The sequence below is a fragment of the Sturnira hondurensis genome, unplaced genomic scaffold (assembly GCF_014824575.4).
Source record: "Sturnira hondurensis isolate 20B ecotype Veracruz unplaced genomic scaffold, ASM1482457v3 Scaffold0020184, whole genome shotgun sequence".
Lineage (NCBI taxonomy): Eukaryota > Metazoa > Chordata > Mammalia > Chiroptera > Phyllostomidae > Sturnira > Sturnira hondurensis.
Genome location: NW_028092815.1, coordinates 3,359,676 through 3,382,156, shown reverse-complemented (window position 1 = coordinate 3,382,156; position 22,481 = coordinate 3,359,676). Strand labels below are relative to the sequence as shown.

Below are 22,481 nucleotides of genomic sequence, written 5' to 3'. Positions count from 1 at the left end.
CAACATTGTGAAGAAACTGGGACTTAGGATGAAGCTCGGTTTTCTGTTCCATGGGTAACCTCAGTTTCTTCATCTGTAAAATGGGAAGGCTAGGATCCACTCTGAAATTTGTGAAATTTAAATGACTGAAAATATAGGAAAACTCTCTGTGAATTACAATGCTTTACAAACATAGATAGTAGGTCACTCAGGTCACATGTAATGAGCCCCAACTCTGTGCTGGACACTACTTTAAATCCACTCAACAACCCAAGAGTTCAGGGCTATTACCCCTCTTCACAAAAGAAACCGAAGTTGATAGATTAGAGCATTAAGGAAGCTGGCGTTCTGTGTGTGGATCCAGCAGTGCTCAGATTTGGGCTATTAGTACCACATGAGAAAAAACACTTTCACTGGCCCAAGCTTGAAAGGTAGGCTATCCAGAGAGTGTAGGAAGGGAGAGACAGCAGCCCTCTCTCCTTGTCTCACATATTCTTTAATGCTCTGAACTGCGGTGGGGCCAATTACTGGATAACTGGTCCGACCACGGAATTAGTCAATGGCTGAGTGAATTCTGGATCCTGAACTCTCTTCATTCACCTGCAAGTCCCATGCTCAATGCTCTATACTTCCCCTGGAATTCTCTGGCATGCTTCTGGTATTACCTGGTAACTTCATAAGATGAGATTCCAAGTGGACTGGCAGCTAGAAGCTAAGCTGGAAACAAACAGCTGCAGTTTAGAGGGAAGGGGAGGAGCTCCTCAGCCCAGAGAGATGATAACATCTATTCCTGAGACTTAGAATCCCATGTCCTCCCTTGCTAGCCTAATTCAACTTTTAACAACACTCAGTGGCCAAACAGGCAAAACAAACAAAACAAGGTCCTGCTCAAGTTTGTATATCAGACACCTGGTCTTCTGTGTGTGGATCCAGCAGTGTTCTGATCTGGACTATTAGTGTTGCCTGAGAAGAAACATTTGCCATGGCCCAAGCACAAAAAGCAGGGTATCCCAAGAGTGTAGGATGGGGAGGCAGTGGCCCTCTCTCTTTGTTCCAGAGTTTCTTTAATGCTCTTTCAGTATTGGATCCATGATCTTTCTCTGCTGCTTTGGCTTATTCATCATGTACCTGCCCCATGATGGCCACCCAGGTCTATTTACTCTTTGTTTATTTACTCAGGAAACTGTTACGGAGCATTTACTCAGTTCCAGGCATGACCCAGGATATCATGCTTTGGGAACAATGCAAAAAACAAGACAGACACAGTCTCTGCCCTCAGGTGGCTTGAGGTCTCTTTGGTGTGCACACCAGTGGTGGCTTTGATCAGTGTCTCTTGGTTTGGATTTCCAGAGTAGAGGGGCATATTGGTTCAGTTTATTTGCTGTGGCTGGTCTCACAAGTCACCAGTGTTGGCCAAATGGTCTAATAGCCACCCTGGCAGAGAATCTCTACCTTAGCGACTGGGCGTAGCTTCTTATCATATAGAATGGGGCTTTTGAGGCCAGCAGAATCTATGAACACAGATTCCTACAGAATAGGGATTGGGGGAGCAGGTACCTGAGATTATTATTCTTTTATTAACTTGGTCAGTCAATTTTTGTTTAGTGAGTGTCTCTTATTGTTAGGTAATGAGGATTCAGCAGGGAGCACAGAGAAATCCTAGTTGTCATGGAGGTTCCATTCTAGTACACTGAAAGGAAGGTTTATCCTGACTTTCTCAGGATCTTCCAGATGAAATCAGAAATGCCAGCAATGACTGTTAATGAATCTGCTAGCCAGTCTGTAGTGCTTCTTTGTCCAGGAAGGCAGGTCTCAGACTAGGGTCTAAATTTCTAAATAGCTCCTTAGTTTATACTTTAAAAGCCAGATCCTTCTTCCTTTTCTTTGTTTCTCCCAGGCTTCCCTGGCAGAACAGAGAGCATAGATTACCCATTGCTGATGGGGATCATTAGCAGATATAAATTTTCCCTTTCATGGCCCATGATCCTGGCTCAACAGAGTACATCTAAAATATTAAGCCAGATGAATCAGGAATAAAGGAAACTGATATTTTTATTCCACATTACAGAGCTCTGGGGCATCTTTCTGATTCCCTTCCTTTAGACACCAAATATTTTATTAGCAAGTGGCCGTTGGTTCAACTTTTACATCTCAATGCATTTGAGACATGATTAGCATTTGTTAGAAAGAAAAGGCTTTTAGATCATTTTACCTCAAAGGCCTTTCATCTGAAGCCAGAGCTGCTCCCCCACAGTGGATTTAAAACACTACCCCGATAGTTCTTAGAAAGGTTCCATCCCAGCTCTTTCCCTCCCAAAGTAGGGGGATAGGAGGTGGTGAGGCTGGTGGTTGGGCAGGATGGGACTTAAGTGGCAGTGTTGGGGGAGGAGGTGGGAGGGAGACAGGAAGCCTGGATGTGGGAGGAGCTATACTTCTGTGATCCCTACTTTGCTGAGACTGTGTGGTATAATGAGGGGGAGCATGGATTTTAGAATAAGAATAAACTGGTTTAAATTCTGGATCTACCACTAACTGGCTGTGTGACTGTGGGTGGTAAAATCACCTCCTAGGACCAGTAGGAGCATGACATGAGACAGGGCTGCTGAGGTGCTTAGGACCATGCATATAACACGTATTCATTCAGTAAGTGGCAGCTATAGATTTTGTTTCAGGCTTTATTCTCTCATCTTCACCTACAGCAGGCTTTCTTCTACCTCCTACCATCATTTCTTTCCTCTCTTTCAGAGTTCAGTCATCCCTACCTGGCAGCATCATTTGTTTCCCAAATGGCATATTTTGCAGAGGAAAGGTTCTTTCAGCATGCCTCCTGGAACATCCCATGTGATTGAATATCCCCCCTTCTCTTTCCAGTTTTCTGGGCTTGATACATTTGACAGTTTTGAGCCTTTGGAGGTTGTGGTGAGCCAACTACTGCCTGCCCAGTGTTATGGCTGTGTTTTCCTTAAATTGGTGGCCCAGGGCTAATTTTCATTGTTAGCTTAAAACTATTTTAGTGGCTCTGAGGCCCTGAACCACATCCCAGCCTCACACCTTTCACCTGTGACCAGGGACGCTGCTTCAAGAAGACAGAAGAGACCCTAGTGGTGCTGCTCTTGGTCATGGGAAGTCCAGGCTCTGCGCTGGGGCAGTAGCAGTCCTACAACAAACAGTTGTGTCTTTTAGCAACAGAGGAGCTTCAGAAAGCTCTGCACAAATCACACTTACTGAGCCACACTCAGAGAGGGTGCGTTGGTCAAGGGGAGTAACAGCAATCTCAGAATCAAAGAGTATGAAGTGTAGAGAAACTAAAGATTCTGGAGTCTAGGTTTTAACCTCATTCAATGGTTGAAAGCAAGGTTGGGACATGGGAAGTAACACACGGGGTGCTGATTAATAACAAACCTGGAAGAGACCATTGAAAATCACTCCTGCTTCTATGTGGTTCAAATAGATATTCATAGAGTGGGTTTATTTAAAGTGAGCATTCTTCATAAAGTTTCCTCAAGCCCACATCTGATCACTTCCACCACTGCCCTTTCACTATCATTGCCTTAAGCTTCTTGTTGTTTGACTTTCCAACTCCCTTTACATAGCCCACAGATCTGAAACAAGACGGACAAGACCTGTTAGGTCTTCTCCCCTCCATCCCAGTCCTTCTCTCCTTATCATCCTTATCTTTCATCCATCTCAGCCTTTTTTGTTCAGGGAGCTCCCGTGGGCCTTGCCCTCTCCTGTTCCTCTAGATCAGTGTGTATCCTAAGGCTAATGTGTCAATATTTAACTAGGCAGCCCATCCTCTTATCACCCTAACACCAGGAGGCTTGCTCTCTGCTGCTGCTAGAGCCAGTTTGAGGTTTCTTTACTGCAGAACTAGAAGCAGGGGCATCCCGGCCTCTGCCTAGGTTTGTCTCTGGGAAGCCAAGCATGCGGTCAGCCACCCACACTATTTCCCCTAGATAGGGGAGGCATGCGCTCTGGGCCCAGTGGGCTTAGAGGGGGCAGGGCATGTTTGGGTGCAGGGCTGCTCCCTCTGCACAAGCTCTCAGGCTTCCTGCAGACTCTGTGGGCATTACCCCAGTGATTCAGAGCCATGTCTAGTGAGGGGTAGTTTCCTTTCACCAGTTCAACAGAATGAATCCAGGTCAGCTTAGAGAATATAAGAGAGAAGACAAAAGAGAAGGCATAGTGATGAATGATTCAGCAAACATTCCTTGCTCCCCTTCTCTGAGTTACCAGCATCACCTGTGTATAATATGGACTCAGAAATGCATTGAATTACAGTGCTTAGAAATCGTGTTTCAACCTCCGCATTTTACAGATGGGGAAACTGAAAATGAGGCAGTTAAAACCACACACCTGACAGGTGGCATAAATCATAAATTGCAGTAGCTCTGCTGTGAGCTTCCCAGTGAGTGGCTCAGACAAGGACAGAGGGAGGCCAGAAGCAGGCCCAAGGGGTCACTGGGTGGTCAGGTAAGGTCTCCAGGCTGGGTCTTGGTGTGTGGGATAGGTGACAAGAGTGGACATTTGGGCAGAAGGCACAATAGTATGGGCAAAGGCTAAACTGGGAGAAGCACAGAGGACCTGGGGACACAGTGACAGTGGGCCTGGCTAAACCAGGTGTTTTCTCAGGGGCAGTGGTAAGGGCCAGGGTGGAACAGCAGTCTAGAAGAGCAGTCGGAGCTCAGTGCTGATTGATCCAGGATCCTCCTTCTGACTCCACCAGCACCATGAACTTACCTCCCATGCCTCAGAGTTTTCCTCATCTGTAACATAAAAATAGTAAGAGTTCTTATTTCATGAGGCTTAAAATGCTGAGGATTAAAAGACTGAGAGCAATGCACATCCTAAGGTGAACTCTTAATAAATGTGATCTATCATTAGTAGTAGTAGTGGTATAATTAGTATAACTCCTCCCTCATGGGGTGACTACAAATTTTGGTGGTAGCATGTCCCCTGGCCTGGTGAATACACATGGGGGACTCCCCCTCCCCAGGTAAATGGTGCTGCTGCTCAAAGGGTGCTGTGGGACCAGGATGAGGGCTTGGAATGGTCTACTGTGGGTCATGTTCTGGGCTGCCCCATGTGGCAACCTGGCACTACCCCTTCACACATGCCTCTTGGCTGAGAGGCCAGCAAGGCCAGGTGGGGAATGCATTGTCCACTGCTGGACAGCAGAGAGTAGAAGGCCCTGGAAGGCATGGGCACAGGGCTAGTGGTGACTCGACATTGACTCAGGCCTCTGTGCCTTGCTCTGATATAAGCAGGCTTCACTCTCTGCTCAGCACATAGCACAACCAGGCACAAGGAGAGACAGTGCCCCCCCCCCCCCACACACACACACACTCCTCTCTGGCTTCAGAGCCTGAAGAGTTTCGATGTGAAGGACTCTGAGTTCTCCCAGCCTTGATCTGGACAGGAGGGACTCATGGAAACTTGCTACTTTTTGGAGTCTTTCCAGGGCAGACAAGGGGCTCCATAGAGCTGTCAGCTCCTGGTGCAGAGTCTATTCACCACAGAGGGCTCAGAGAGAAGCAGAGCCCCTTGTTGGGGGCTCTCTGAGAGTGAGCCGGCCAGGTGTCCTGTGCAGGGAGCTGCCCTGTTCCTGGAAGGCAGACAGGCAGGGGGCCTATGGTGAACCTCTCTGGACCTTCTGCATAATGGGCAGACCCTTGTCTGCCCTGGAAAGACTCCAAAAAGCAGCAAGTTTCCATGAGTCCCTCCTGTCCAGCCCAAGTATCTGAGGGCACTTGGAACCCAGGCGAGGTGACAACTTGAGGGGAAGAGCTCCCCCTTGTCACAAAACCCCACTGGGGTCTTTTCCTTAGCAGCTGCTCTGACAGCCGCCCTCCCTTTACTCTGTCAGCTGGGAACTCTGTGGTCCTGCCCACATCGCCCACTTTTTCTGGTTTCTTCCCTGCTCCTAGAGGAGGGGTTGGGGGAGTGCACCTGCTGCCCAACCATCCCGCACACAGGCTGCTCAGAGCCCTGGCAGAGGTGAGGGCCAGGGCTCTGAGCAGCCTGTGTGCGGGATGGTAGACTCTGTCTGTAGAGTCTGTAGACTCTAGTCTGTAGAGTCTGTAGAGTCTGTAGAGTCTCAGCCTGTAGACTCTGTCCCAGAGGGCTTCAGTAAGCGGTTCTTACTTCTAGGGCATAAGGGCACCCTTCATGGGGAGTGAAAGAGCGACTCTCAGACCCCAGCACATTCCTAGGTGATGGCTGCTGGGAAGGTGGTACTTCAGTTCCAGTGGACTCATTCTGTATTATTGCAATTCAGCTGAGCAAGCATCTATTGCATAATTTCTGTTTGCCAGGACAGAACAGATGTGACCCCTGCCCTCAAGGGTATCCAATCCAGTGAGGGACATGGGAGATGGACACTGGGAATAGCAGGCCCAGCTCCATCAAATCCTTGAGTCCAGGTGTTTTTAGAATCCAGGAGTTTCTATATATTGGAAAGGGGCTTGGGGCAAAGTCCCATACTCAAACAAATGCATCCCTATACTCAAATACTTGCATATTAGAAAGAGCTTCACATCTGTCTTTCTAGATCAGATTTTGCCACTGGATGAGTTTGAAAATTATTCAGTTTCAGAACCTTTTGGATTTTGTCATTTGGAATAAGGGATTGTGTCTTCTATAAGAATTTATTTTTAGGAGAAAATTCTCTGTTGAGACCCAACATAATGAGCTAGCTTAGGGCAGAAACTGGCCAGAAATTCAGAGAACAGGAAGCTGATTTAGAGGGGCACTGTGACTTGAGGAGGGTGTGGAAAGGTGCCCCCTTGCCTGGGATGAGGTCTGAGCTAGGCACTGGGAAAACAGGAGGAGTTTGCCTGGCAGAGAGGCAAGGACAGGGCTAGGCCAGGGTGGTCTGGGTACTAAGGGACTCCTTCTCAGAGAAGTATTTTAAGTGAAGAAAATAAAATAGATAGGATAATCAACAAAATGAAGTATATGGAAAGAGTTAAAATATTTTAACAGTGATATATTAAAATATGTGCTTTTGTATTAATATTGAATATCCAAACTTAGTATCAGGTCTAACTACTAGTATAATTTTGAATTGCTTTTGAATATACATTATATTTCAAGATACCTACAACATTGTAATATGGTATGAAAACACTGTGCTGTCTGTCGGTGACAAAGACACAGGTGCTTTGCCTAAATTCAACATCGAAGGGAATGTTAAATTTCAGCCAGGAGTTAAAGAAAACAATGTTATTTTTTACCCCCACCAAATGTTCACCGTCTACTGTGTTTTACCCCCAGGTCTCAGGCAGCAGATTAAGAAGCCCTGACCTAGTCAGAAAGAAATAGTTGCCATCAGGCTCAGCCAGGAAAAGAGAGTGAGCTCTAAAGGGAACTCTATGAAGAGGGGAGGCGCTATGGGAGAAAGTGTTTGAAGGGCGGGATCTTGAGGAGGTCACATCCATTTAGATTTTACTTGCTCATCAAAAAAATGTTTTATGACATTTTATTTTTTATAATGACATATTATAAAAGGGACACATGTGCCGCCGCCCGCGGCAGCAAGGTGGTCGCGAAGTGAGGCGATGGACTTAACTTAATTAAAATAATGGAGAGGTCCAAGTGCTTCCGGCTGGCAAATGGCCAGTTTATTCAAGAGACTGCTGGCTTATATGCAGAACTACAGTGGCCCGAGAACAATGCTGTTTTACAAAGGTTTGTACATTACCGAAGGCTATCAAGAGGGCAAGATGTTCTCACATCCTGAGAACATTAGCCCACAGATAGCAGTGTCCTCAAGATTATCTCTTTCCTGGAACATGACGCACATGCCAAGACCTTGTTCCTGCCTTCAAGGCTGAGAAGGAGAAGGTCCGGAAGATGTCAAGATACCCGCCAGCTCCGGGGACCAGAAACCAAGTCCCGCCACCGTTTTCACAGTGGGGGCTCTGTCCGTGATCCCCTGCGGCCTGGCGGGCCCCCACATCTCCCCCTTCTTTATTTTATATATCGCATTGGCTCTCGTCATGTCCAGCTTATGTCTTTTGAGGTCTACGTACAAGCCACTGATTTGTTTGATAAAAAACCGAATGATGCAAGGTATACATAACAAAAGCAAAATAACGAAAATCAAATCATTAGTAGCCTTAATAATAGCATATCCTGGATCATTAAACCAGGGGATGGAAAGGTTAACAGGTAGAAAGGTGAAGGCAGGTTGCTTAATAACAGCAAATGATGTAACATTCATTGATGCATTTAAACAATTGGTTAGGAAGCAGTTATGACAGCTTAAGTTATACTTTTGATCATATATAAGTTGAACATTTCCAGCTACAAAAGCATATGGATCTGGAACGCAAGCAATAATTGAAACATTTTTCTGAGTCCCCGAAACATTCATAGCGTCCTGGTCTCCAAGGTGAACCCATTGAACATCTCTTTTAGCTACAGTGACATATTGAAGGGCAGCAACCGCTTTCCATAACATATTTTGAAATGTACGGTTATTTCTAGTCCATATACCATACAGCAAGTTCATTGGTCTGAATGTTGTGGGGCGGTAATCACTCCAGTCACAAAGCCCTTGATCACAGATGGTATAGTTGAGATGGCACATTCTCCAAGCAGGTCCCAATTGACTTGGGGATGGTGTTTTCTGCTTGCACAATGGGATATCAGGTGGGGGATCTCCTGGTCCTACAATGGTAGTTGAGACATTTCGTCGTAGGTATAGTAAGTCCACTCCCCAGTGAGTCCCGTTAGTGAAATTCCCATCCCAATCAGCATATCTAGAGATAAGAGTGCAGTTATTATTGTCTAATGAAAAACAGATGGGTAAAGTAGTAGATAATCCTGTGTAGTTATAAAGCGTAGATATTGGGATAACATGTCCTATAGAAGGAGGTCCTAAAACTTTAGTATTGTTAACATAAACAGGAACAAAGTCATTATCGTTCCAGGTCACAGGATGCATCATTGGAGGATTAGGGACAAAAGCCCAATATTCCTCAGTCTTCACTTGAATCCTCAGCATCCACAAAAGGCTCAGCAAAATCGCCAGACGTTGGCGTCTTCTCCGAGCTCGCTCCGGGTGGCTGAGGCGAGGCTGCATCGTCAAGCGTGCTAGCCGTCCCCGCAGCCGGTTCGTTTTGCTTCTGGGCATGTCGGACACAACGTTCAGGAAGCCAACGAGGGGCTTCTGCGTCTGTTGGAAAAACACAAACATGCCCCCTGCCCCAAACTAAAACTGGGTCAGGTCCATGACGAGACCCATCTATGGGGTCTCTCCAATAAACCAACGGGTAATGTCGCATACGCGGCCCCCAATGCCGATCAGCCGCGGAGCGTCCTTCTGCATCCAAAGTTAAAAAGTTAAGAACAAATAAGGAATGTGACACTAACAGTTTAGGAGAATGAGGATCATACCATCTCCCCCCTTTTAATTTAGAGAACTGATGTTTGAGGGAAAGATGAGTACGTTCAATGATACCTTGTCCTTGTGGGTTGTGAGGTATACCTGTTTTATGTAAAATCTGAAATGAAGCACAAAAAGAAGCGAAACTTTTACTAGTATACGCTGGGGCATTATCTGTCTTCAAGACCTTAGGAACTCCAAGGATTGAAAAACAAAAGAGAAGGTGAGTAATAACATTGCGTACATTTTCACCTGTGAGAGGAGAAGCGCAGATAAAATGAGAACAGGTATCAACGGTGACATGTAAGTAACGTAATCGTCCAAACGCTGGGCAATGGGTAACGTCCATCTGCCAAAGATCATTGGGTTTAAGACCACGAGGGTTGATACCATAATGAGGCACGGGGAGAAGCTGAGCGCACGTAGAACATGATTTAACAATTTGACGGGCAGCTTCTCGGGTGAGACGGAATTGATAACGAAGAGAGCGAGCAGATTGATGATGCAGGGCATGAGAAGATGTAGCCTTTTGCTCCTGTGAAAGGAAAATTTGCGTAAAAGTATCTGCAGTTTGATTACCATGGGCAAGGGGTCCAGGAAGGGAGGAATGTCCTCGAATGTGACCAATGAAACAGGGAAACTGTCGTTTCTGTAAAAGTTGTTGAATATCTGAGAAAAGCTGAGAAATCGTATGATTAGAGGTATGAATTAAAGGAACAGTTTCTAAAACAGCCATAGCTCGAACAACATATTGGCTATCTGTGTAAAGATTAAATGGTTGATTATATAGGGCAAGAGCTTGGCTGACAGCAAACAGTTCCACTTCTTGAGCTGAAACATAAGGGGTGGTCCAGATGAGAGGCTTGGTAGGAGTAAGTAGAACAGCACGTCCATTAGAAGATCCATCTGTGAATAGGGTAAAGGAAGTTGATAAAGGTTCAGAAGTGACAATGTTAGGAAAAATAAATCGTGCAGTATGGGCAAATTGTAAAATTTTATCAGCGGGCAGATGATGAGAGATGGTTCCAGCAAAACCTTCAAAGGCAAGAGCAAAAATGTCGTTAAAGTTAAGAAGCCAGTTAAGTTGTTCAGCGGTATAAGGTATAACAATAACAGTGGGATCATGTCCTAAAACTTGGAGAGAGATTTTGCGCCCTTGCTGGATGCGTTCTGCTACCAGAGAGGGATAGGGACTCAAAACTTTCTTTGGAGTAGACGATCCATGGATCCATTGCAATACACCTTCTTGATATAAAACTCCTGTTGGGGTTAAGGTAGTAGGAAGAATAATCAAGGACCACGGTCGTGAAATATCACAATATGTGAGTTGAGCTGTTAATAAAGCATTTTCTACAGACTGTAAAGCCTTCTTTGCTTCTGGAGTCATGGATCTAGGAGACGAGGGATTAGGGTCTCCTAAAAGAAGATTAAACAAGGGTTTTAAGTCACCAGTAGATAATTTAAGTGAAGGGCGGATCCAATTGAGTTCCCCTAGAAAGGTTTGAAAATCATGTAAAGTTTTTAATTGAGAAGTATCAATGGTTAGTTTCTGCGGAGAGAAGGAAGAGGGTTTTAATGAATACCCTAGGTAAGAAAATGGATAGGTATTTTGTACCTTATCAGTAGCGATCTGCAATCCTGATTGGGATAAGGCTTGTTGTATATGCTGGAAAGTTGAATACAAATAAGACTCGCTTTCATGAGCTAATAGAATGTCATCCATGTAATGGATGATTAATGCAAGAGGAAACTGATCTCGAGTTTGTTGAATAGCTTGTTGCACAAACTTTTGACATAGGGACTTGAACCCTGAACCCTCAGATTAAAAGTCTGATGCTCTACCGACTGAGCTATCCGGGCTCTGCTTGACCTGCTAGATCTCCCCAATCTGCTTTATCAGGGTTTGGCGGCCCCGATTGAACAGCCGCCACCTTAAAATCAGTTGCCACCTTAAGATCAGTCACCACCTTAAGATTAGGTTCTTCATACCGCGCCTCCCAAGTCGGAGGAGGCAGAGCAGTTGGCACTGGAGGCAGAGGGCAAGAAAAATCCTCTGCCGAATGAATGGCTGGCAAACTGCCACGAGTCCCTCGTTCCCATTTTTCAAGCTCAGAATCTCCTCTAAGACAATCTCTTACTAGTGTCCACAAAGAAAACGCATCAACAGGAGTTTTCTCTGGACCGTGAGCACGGTAGTGTTCACAAATACGTTGTCCTACCTTTTTCCAAGTTTCCATATTAATAGTACCTTCTTCCGGGAACCAAGGGCAAACTTGTTGAATAAAATCTACAAAACAATGTATTTGATTCTTAGAGGTAGTAATGCCTCGCCCCTTTAATAAGGAGCAGAGGACTTTTTTAAAAAATCCCTGATCTGATGAATGGGAACTTCCCACAATTATAAACTCTCCAATACTGCTTCCTGCTACCTTTTATTTTTTATTTTTTATTTATTTTTTAACTTACCCGGGCTTTCCTGTAGCAGCGGTCCTCTCGGGCTCCCCTATCTTCGCGATAAGGACTCTGCTGGTCCCCCCTGACCCCCTTTCTTCGGGTCCCTGTTCGGGCGCCACTCTGCCGTCGCCCGCGGCAGCAAGGTGGTCGCGAAGTGAGGCGATGGACTTAACTTAATTAAAATAATGGAGAGGTCCAAGTGCTTCCGGCTGGCAAATGGCCAGTTTATTCAAGAGACTGCTGGCTTATATGCAGAACTACAGTGGCCCGAGAACAATGCTGTTTTACAAAGGTTTGTACATTACCGAAGGCTATCAAGAGGGCAAGATGTTCTCACATCCTGAGAACATTAGCCCACAGATAGCAGTGTCCTCAAGATTATCTCTTTCCTGGAACATGACGCACATGCCAAGACCTTGTTCCTGCCTTAAAGGCTGAGAAGGAGAAGGTCCGGAAGATGTCAAGATACCCGCCAGCTCCGGGGACCAGAAACCAAGTCCCGCCACCGTTTTCACAGTGGGGGCTCTGTCCGTGATCCCCTGCGGTCTGGCAGGCCCCCACACACATGCTCATTATAGAAACTAAAGAAAAATATGAAAGAACATCATTGTGTTCCAGTGGCCAAGACAATCTCTGTTAACATCCCAGTTAATCACCATTAATCGACGAGGGCTAATTGGCACAGTGGTTTGGAACTAACCCTGAAGTCAGGGGTTCAGTGTTTGAATCCTGCCTGTTCTTCCACTTTTCTGTCCCATTGTCTCATTTGTGAAATGAGGGTGACAGTAATAGTACCTATCTCATCAGGTTGTTTTGAGAAATGTCAATTCACATGAAGCGCCTAGAATGGGTCATAATTAGCAGTTAACAAAGTGCTAATTATGGGGCTTTTATAACATCTTCTTTCAGTCATTTCTCAGTGCATAACTATTTTCTGTATTGGCTTAGCTGTAGCCTTCATAGAATTTTATACTTTGCTTCTTTCTCTTGATTTTATTACAGAAATATCTAAGTTCTATTATAAACTGTGTTTAAGTATGTGACCTAAGCTTTAGATAACTGTGGGGGTGACTTTCCTCGCAAGTCCCCTGTATGCCACACATGAGAGTAAACATGACTGAGACAGGATCTGATCTGCTTGGGGAGAAAAGATGGCTGCTCCCTCAAAGGGGAAGAGCCAAGAGCCTCCTGCTCAAGGGGCTTTTATTGGGTTCGTTTGCACAAGAATACAAGTAAGGATCAAATAATAGATATCATTCAAAGAACTATGAGGGCTTATTCTCAGTCAGGGTCAGATAGCTAATGAGCCATGAGACTGTAAGGAAGAAACTTTTTGCTTGGACCCTTATTATTTAAATGAGAGCATTCTAAACAAAGCAGGTTTCACAGGATTTTTACGTATTCTTTCTTATGCCTGATTTACCCCTGCCCCCATACCCGCCCTTTCCATCACAGGGCTGCACCACCTTCTCCATCTGAGGATTTTAGGCTTAAATGGATTAGAGCCAGGCAGCGCTTCTCTTAGACAGAAATGGGGACACAGGCTATGTCAAAGCCGGAGGTGAGAGTCCATTGCTCTTTGTTGCAGCTGCCCCTCGCCTCCCACCCCGCAGTCCTTCCATGATGGCCTCCCAAGTGATGGTGTCTGGCCTAGGTTGCCCCTCTCTGAGGGGTCGTACCCACCATGGACATCGACCATCAAGGGAAGAAGCAGAAGCAGCTGTTGCTGCCAAAGACAAGCTTTGTCTCCTGTGGCCTGCATTCTGGAGGTCGCACACTTAGCCATGGGGGGGCAGTTACAATTCCTGAAACCAGGCAGGGCAGTTCCCAACAGATAACTATTCCATATGGCTAGACAATTAGTTTATTTCCAGTTTCCCATGGAAGGTGTTGGACAGGCTTCTGTGTGGTTCAATGACCATTGACTGAGCACCTTACTCCGAGGAAGGCCCTGCTCTATGTGTAGAGTGTGCAGACAAACATGGCAAGCTTTTTGCCCATCAGGAGCACATTAATTGATGTTTTAGGATTATACTGTGCCTCACAGTTTGGAGAACAGATTGCAAATTAAGAATCCTGGAGACAGATACCTGTTAAGAGGCAGGTAGTAAATGGGGCTGACCTGTAACAGTGACAGTGGGAGTGGAAAGGAAGGAATGGTGAGGCATGGAGGTTGAATGGCCATGACCTTGTTACCAAACAAGGGGTGGGGGGGGGGACAATACTTGGCCCACCCAGGGATGCCAAAAACTGCTTCAGAAAACAGAGGCCCCTCCCAAGGACGATATACTAGTATCTATTGGGCTCTTCTGTCTGCCGCCAATTGGAAAGACATCTCTCAATGCCAGAGATTTGTGAAAAGGAAACAAAATGTTTATTTAATGCTATTCAGGCCTAATGCCTTCCTTAAAATATTAAAGTCTTTAAGGGAATACACCTACACACACACACACACACACACACACACACACACACAGTGCTCCCTTCTCCCACTGTCCCAACTCCGGGTACTGTAAATCAGGAAAAGAGCACACGTCCATTTTTCAGGTCGCTGGCACTGTGGGCTGTGTCGCCTGTCCAGGCAGGATCTCCAATTAATCCAAAGTCATGCGGCACCTTCCACTGGCAAGAGTTCTTTGTACCAAGTTCCAGTCAAAGTCTCTCCCACTTTCCAGGCTACTCGGCCAAAGGGAGCACCCCAAAGCCACATGGGCCTCTTCTACCAAAGCTGCAGGAGTCCACACTCCACCCAAAGCGTGTGTCTTCTTCTTCACCTGGCCGCAGGGATCTCCATTCTGGCAAAGCTGCGTGGTCTTCCCCCTCACCTGGCCAAGAGGGGGGTCTGCACTCTGCTGAAACTTCGTGGCTCTCTCTCCTAATGGCTACAGGGGTCTACATCTTTCCAAAACAGCGTGGCTCTCCCCCTCATCTGGCCAAGAGAGGATTCTCACTCTGCTAAAGCCACAAGGCTCTCAAGCAGGCACTGTCTCAGAGCATCAGCCTCCAGTTATATCCTTGGGTAGCAGCCACTCACTTCTCCCTGGCTCAAAATTTGGCCACAGCTATTTAACATATCTATGAAACCAGTTAAAGGTTATAGATATGTTAAATAACCATTCCAGAGGTTAGCTGCAAAACTGTTGCTATGCAAAACAACTCTAAATGGTACTGCTCCATTCGTCCCTTCCCTCAACTGACACCTGGGCGGGGGTGGGGAGGGTGAGGACATCTTATTTGTCTCTCCAATATTCCTATACACTTTGAGTTCTGGACACCATTCCAAATCTTTTTTTGGACCCCCCCCTTGGCTGCACCCTGTATCAACCTGGCCCCTGGCTGGTGTAGCAAGTTAATAGATTCAGTGAGCAAAGTCCAGGCAGTCAAGGGTGACTGCAGTTTTGATTTTGAGGAGCTAAGGGGAGGAAGTGCAATGGTTAAGCACTTATGATGCCAGATGGATCTCCAAGTTCAAGCCCAGCTCTACATATTACCTATGTGATGTTGACAAGTTATTGAAATTTTGTAAGCCTCAGTTTTCCCATCTGTGAAGTGAGGATAACAACAAATCTTCTTCCTAAAAGTGAAGGTCAAATCAGATAATGTATAGAAGGTACAGTAGGTAGCAAATACGATATAGTGGGCACAATATAAACAGGTGTGGGGCATATTGTTACCGAACAAAGGGTCCGAGAGGGGGGGCAATACTTGGCCCACCAAGGGATGCCAAAAACTGCTGCAGAAAATAGGGACCCCTCCCAAGGACGATACACTAAAATCTTAAGGTCCTTCTGTCCGCCGCCAATTGGAAACACATCTCTCAATGCCAGAGATTTGCGAAAAGGAAACAAAATGTTTATTTAATGCTATTCAGGCCTAATGCCTTCCTTGAAATATTAAAGTCTTTAAGGGTATACACCTACACACACACACACAGCGCTCCCTTCTCCCACTGTCCCAACTCCGGGTACCGTAAATCAGGAAAAGAGCACACGTCCGTTTTCAGGCCGCTGGCACGTGAGCTGCGTCGTCTGCCTGTCCAGGCAGGATCTCCAATTAATCCAAAGTCATGCGGCACCTTCCACTGGCAAGAGTTCTTTGTACCAAGTTCTAGTCAAAGTCTCTCCTGCTTTCCAGGCTACTCAGCCAAAGGGAGCACGCCAAAGCCGTGTGGGCCTCTTCTACCAAAGCCGCGTCTTTCTTCTTCACCTGGCCGCAGGGATCTCCATTCTGGCAAAGTTGCGTGGTTTTCTCTTCCACCTGGCCAAGAGGGGGTCTGCACTCTGCTGAAACTGCATGGCTCTCCCTCCTAATGGCTACAGGGGTCTACATCTTTCTAAATAGCGTGGCTCTCCCCCTCATCTGGCCAAGAGGGGGTCCTCACTCTGCTAAAGCCACATGGCTCTCTCGCAGGCACTCTCTCCGAGAAGCAGCCCCAGTTCCAGCCTGGTTAGCCCCCACTCTGCTAAAGCCACATGGCTCTCAAGCAGGCCCTCTCTCAGAGAAGCAGCTCCCAATCCCCCAATTCCAGCCTGGGTAACCGCCACTCACTTCTCCCTGGCCCAAAACTTGGCCACAGCTATTTAACATATCTATGAAACCAGTTAAAGGTTATAGATATGTTAAATACCATTCCAGAGGTTAGCTGCAAAACTGTTGCTATGCAAAACAGCTCTCAATGGCCCTGCTCCATTCATCCCTTCCCCCAACTGACACCTTGGGGGGGGGGGAGGGTGAGGACATCCTAATATTTCCTCCAATATTTCTGTACACTTTGAGTTCTGGACACCATTCCAAATCTTTTCTGGGCCCCCCTTGGCTGCACCCTGTATCAATATCAGTACCACTTTAGGCACTTTGTAAGTACTAACTCATTTAATTCTTACAACAAGCCTATGAGAGAGGAGCCACCAGTGCTTCAGTTTGAGAGATAAGGAAGCAGGCCCAGAGAGATTCAGTAACTTGCTCTCAGTCTCCCTGCTAATGAGGGACAAAGCCAAGACTCAAACCCAGACAGTCTTGCATCAGAGCACATGCCCTGAGTGACTGTGTTTCTGCCTCCCTGCTGTGGACATGAGTGAGTGACTTTCCTCTAGTGACATCAGCAGGAAGTTGGAACTTGATTATGTAACCCAGGACATAGGTCAGAGTGTAGGATCACCTGGGCAGAGATAAAGGTGGAAACTGCAGGCAAGGGTGAGATTGCTCAGGTAGAGTGAGACATGGATAAAATACTAATTCAGCAGGTGGCAGAAGGAACAGGAGCTGGCAGAGAAAATGAAAAAGTGATGAGAAGAGTGGGTAAAAATGAGGGTTGGAAAGAGTTATAAATGTGTAAAGCACAACTGCATCAAATGTGTCAAACCGCAGCAAAGAGAGCAGGATGAGAGCTGAGAAGAGGGCTTGGAAAAGCAGATGTAGTGAGACAAGGTAGAGTAGGGGCCTCAACTGTGCAGGGCTGTGAAGAGATGGACAGACACAGGAGGTGACTGTGAGAGAGTAGAATGAACACTGGGTGGGTTCCACAGACCTGAACTCCAATGCTGGCCCTGACCTTGCTGGCTGATGAGCTTAGGCATCCAGCAGGCATGAGGATGATGTTTGCTGCCATCACATGAGATAACGTAGCTTGAACTTTGAAGTGCATTCTTCAAAGTTACAGCCTGGTCATACCTGTGGGGATGGTTCTGACACTTAGCACTGACGGATCTCCCTCCCTCAGGTACCACTTTCCCCAGCCTCTTGGTCAGCTGACATCTGTGATATTGCAGGACTTCTGCTTGAGCTGCAGAATGAGAGCAGACCTTGCAAATCTATCCTTCAAGTGCGATTTGAACCCTGTGCTCCACCTCACCACCTGCACCCATTTAATGTCATCACTTGTTTATGTGGCCTTCAGTTAGGACTTTATCAGGGGTGGCTTTGTAGCTGACTCAACAAGGAACAACCCTGGACTGTCCCTTCAACTCAGTTTACTGGCTTAGGAAATGGCTCTGCCTGACTTTGATGTGAATCAGAGGAAAATGTGCCCAGGATCAAAATTTTTGAGTTTTAAGGAGAAGGACATTTTACAAGGAAACTCAGTGCATGTTCTGAGGGGTGGCTCCTTTGTTCTAATCTGATTGTGTGTGTCCTGAGCATTAGCTCATGTTTTCTCTCCATCTAATTCCTCCTTTGTCTCCCATCCTTCTCAGTATATAGTGTTTTATCCTCAATAGCCTTAGACTCTGCCTCTTCTGACTGCCTGTCCCATCGTCCATCTGTCCGTCCACTCACTCCATGAATATGAACTGGGCACTTACTAGGGCCAAAAAGTGTGATGGGCACCAGGAAAGGGAAAGGGGGAACTGGGAGAAAGTATGGCTCAGCTCCTGCCCTTGAGGGGTTTGAAGTCTAACGAGAGCAGAAAGAAAGCTAAATGACAACCTGCTGTAGGCAGGTGAGAAGGAATCTGCAGAGTTCACCATAAACCTGCCTTCGGTGGCAGCCCCGTGATTCATATACCTTGCTGGTTGTGGCCGTATGTTGTCACACTCTGTGTCATTACCTCACTTAATACCATCCATGAACTCCAATAAAACTGGCCTGGAGCCTCAGAGTCCAGGGGAAGGAGGGCATTGGATTTGGAAGTGTGTGTGTATGTGTGTGGGCGGGGGGGGGGGGCAATGGGCAGTGATGGGTGGAAAGGGAGAGGCAGTGGCATGAGGCTGGAGGCCTCAGAGGGTGGGGCCCAGGCAGGGCAGCTTGTCCACACCCCCCTGATGGGCACCTTGTTTCTTTTCTTCTTTTCCTGCTGCTGGCTGCAGTGTGTCAGATCCTCCCCAAGGGGGTGGTTGCTGTCCTGGGACCATCCTCCAGCCCTGCCTCCAGTTCCATCATTAGCAACATCTGTGGGGAGAAGGAGGTGAGTGCTGGGCCAGGTGGGGGACCGTTCTACAGGCTGACAGCCTGTGTACCAAGATGGTGCAGACTGTTCAGGGCTGGAAGTGCCTAGTGTGTGTCACAAACAATGTGAGCAGAACTACAAATCAAAGGAATGGCCCTTTGTTGGACATGCACCTTTATTTTCCAGGTTGTTTGGACGTAGGGGACTCAGAGGAGAGCTTTGACAATAGGATTTTGAAGCTGAGCTCTTTAGAGTCCCAGGGCTCTGTGGGGCTGGGGGGCATTGGTGGAGGTGGGCAGAGGGAGAAGTTGGGGATGGTGGTGGTCCCGGGGAGGCCAGAGGGCAGAAGCCTGAGCTCCTCATGACCAGATCAGTGGCTGTGTTTAGATGTTGGGATTTTGGGGAAGAAGGTATTGCTACACTGGATTGTTAAAATACAGTTTGAAAACCTTTGTTTGATAAGTTCTCCAGAAAGGAGATTTTATTTTGCTTTATTCCTCATTGACCAGTTCCAGGGTTGACTTATCAAATCAGTAAACTTCCTGAGGTGCCTCCTTTAACTGGAATCTCTCTCCTTTCAAAGTGTCACGTCCATTCCTCTAGATCTAGTTCTAGTTGCATGAGAGATGAAAATGGCAGGGTGGGTTTCTGAGGGACAGCCTGCTCCTGAGTTCATCAACTCTTTCCTTCCTTTGCTGCCAGAGAAAACAAATGAGAAAGTTCAGGGGTTCTGTTTTTTGAGGGGATCTTTCCCAGTCCTTTCTGGAATCAATCCCTTCTTCATGTTCAAGTGTATCCCTGGGAGGCAGTGGTAAGGTGATGGCTTATCCTCTCTCGGTCCCCAAGGTTCTTCAGGAAGAGATGGAGCTTGGTGGTTTGGGGCATGAGGACAGGGTCTGGGATGGGGAGGACAGAGGGCAGAGGGAGGGTCAGTCTGTCTTCTACCTGTCCCAGGGGCCTGGAGGTTCTGGTTCTTAGAAATACGGCAGAACACCTCTGCAGACAGGACCTCCTTAGCTAGCAGCCCCTGCAGAGGCGGTGGAGTAGCAGACAGGCCTCTGCTTACCCCAGGCCCTCTGGAACCTACTTCCTTTGATGCCACCTCTTTTCTTATGGCCAGAAGGCTGAGCAAGTCTTTGAGGCTTTGGGCAAAATATTTATCTTCCCTATTTCATGAGCCTTCCCTCAGAATTGTCACCCACCCATGACTGTGCCACGTGGCCAGATCTTCAGTCCTGGGGTTGGCCTTGCTCTCCCAGTGCCAGGAGCAGCCCTGTAGGCTGGGCCCTGAAGCCTTGCCAGAAGCCAAGTTCATGTGGACCTCGCCATCCCTCATCCCCTTAGCTGTCCTGAGAGATGACTCCTGAGCCAGCCCAGGCCAAACAACGAGCTTCTCTTTCACTGCAGCCCTTGCCAGCCTCTCCCAGTCCTTGGGCCCAGGAAGTTGAGTCTGAAGTTTAATCTGAATCTTCTTGTCAGCCTCCCAGTGATTGCACCAGCTTCTGGCAGGCTGAGTTCCAGTGATGGCTGCTGTGATCTTCACATGCGAGATTGCCAAGACTTCCCATTTTCTCCTTGCTGTTCTCGCTCTTCCTTTTTTTCTTTTCTCCTCTCTCCCTCCTCCCCATCATGTTGTCCTCATTGTCCCATACAGTCATCCCCCCAACTCCCACTCCAGAATGGCTTCTTCTTGGGATTCAGTGAGTATTTTATCTCAGTTAGCATGTCTCTGACCCTGTCTGGCATTTCAGACGGGAGGTGGAGACTCTTACTTGCCACCATGTTCCTTGCCCTGCCACCTGCTATGTCTCTGTGTTGTGGATTGGCCAGACAAGTACCCCTCCTTTGGCTGGCCATGTTTTTTCCAGCAACCTTTGCTCTGTGTTCAGATTATGCATTTCTTTTAATATTGTATGAGGCTGAACTGCCTTACACCAGTTTCCAGCTCCGAGGGAAAGAAATGGAGCTCTCACCAAGGACTTCATTTCCTTAAATGCTGCTAACATCTCCAGAGCCCTGTGACAGCCTCATTCTGCATTTCTGCCCTCCCCTCCATTATGCTCCCTCTCCTTCTCCTACACATCTCTGTAAGGGTTCCCTGGGCTTCATTTGCAATTGCAAATCAATAATGGATTGCTCCTGGTTCTGGGCCATGTCTGCCTGGCTCTGTAGAGGAGCTGGCTGCTTCCCCAGCAGCCCTCAGAATGGCAGGCTCTACTGAATTCTCCCACCCCTGTCCCCTCAAAGGGAGCCTCTCACCCTCCTCCACTCCTGCACAGACAGCCCCCAGAGCCTTTTTGGGAGTTCCTGCATTTTGGGAGAAAGGGGAAAGAGGAAGAGAGAAGGAACTGCCTTCTACATGTTAGGTACTGAGCTACTCTGCCCTTCGCACAGGATCTTGTTTTATCATCGGGATGCTCCAAGAAGCACCTGTTGTTATCTCTGTATTAGCAAGGCCAGACAGGTTAAGAAGTTTGTCCCAAATCACACAGCAGAACTGGATGCACACCCAAATTTTCAGACCTGAATCTTTTTCCTGATTCAGCTGTAAGATCAAGGATTGATGTGTTTTTCTAGGGACACATTCTGGTGGAGCCTGATTTAGGTGCTGGTGGGATCCTGTGGGCAGGACGCCCATGTAGGGAGGGCCTTGGTCAGAGATACTCAGACCCGTGAGTCACTGGTCTGGCCCCTGGCCCTGTCCACACTTAGCTTCCATCTTGCCCCTTTGTATCCTTTCAAAGTTCATTCATTTTAGACAGATCATATGGGATGCAAAATATAAGCTGTGAAGAAAGGTTCTTTATGACATGCCTCTTATGATACAACTTCATTCCTTAGAGTCTTATCTTATAACTTAGTAGATTCTCCCTAAGTCTATACTTTTCAGTCTCTGCTGGAAATATTGGTTGCCTTCTCTGTATGGTTCAAGGGCCAATCCTAGTTTCTGCATTAGCCCCTCATCCAGACCCACAGGAGATCTTGTCTCTGGCTGACTTCTCTCAGAAGCTTAAACAATAAAGTAGAAGACTCTTACAGGGACCATCTCAACATCATCTGAGACTTTGGGCCAGCCCAGGCAAAGAAGACTTCTGCAGTGGTTTCTGAATAACCCATTCTAGGAGCCAATCAACTCACCATCGGGAAGTTCTTCCTGCTGTTTGTCCCCAATCTTACTTGCTTTAACCTCAGTGCAAACCCATGCTTGCTGTAATTTAGCTCTCCCACAGGATGCTCGTCCAAAGGGGGAATGAAGGTTGAGGTTTCAGCCCCATCTCCCATGGAGGCACCACACAGCCTTCAATTCTCCCAGCTCTGGGTTCCAGGGATAAGGGAGACAGAATAAAATCAAGGTGGATGGCAGCTTATTACATTTTAACTGCCCTATTACCTACCCAATAGTGTAAGTTACCAATAAAGCCACCAGCAAAGCCTGTTAATATCCTTTCCCAGGAGAAGAGACAGAGGGCAGAAGCAGTGCCTCTTGCAAATGTCAGTAATAGGTGCAGAGGGAAGCTGACACCATCTTAACAAGGCCAAAGCAGGTCTTTATTTACCTGGCTTCATTGGAAGGATCTGCAGATCAGTTCTCAGCCTGAGAGGCTTCTTTCCCCATGGGCACATTTACAGAGGGACTCATCACAGGCTTTCACCCAGGAACCTGGTGGGAGCTGGTTGATAGCCCTATTGTCTCAAGTGGGCCGATGGCCTCTTTTCTTAGTCCCCAAGGTGGTGTTTTTCTCCTTCTGCCGTCTCTGCTCTGATATATTAACT

At 47.0% G+C, this 22,481-nt stretch overlaps 1 protein-coding gene across 1 annotated transcript in view; it reads left to right on the top strand.

Annotated features, from left to right (window-relative positions):
- Positions 1-22,481, top strand: part of GRIK4 (glutamate ionotropic receptor kainate type subunit 4) — a 315,020-nt gene that overhangs the window by 137,527 nt on the left and 155,012 nt on the right. The window contains exon 4 of the mRNA XM_037029059.1: positions 18,628-18,725. Within this exon, the coding sequence (XP_036884954.1) occupies positions 18,628-18,725 (98 nt within the window). The remainder of the gene's footprint in view (positions 1-18,627; positions 18,726-22,481) is intronic.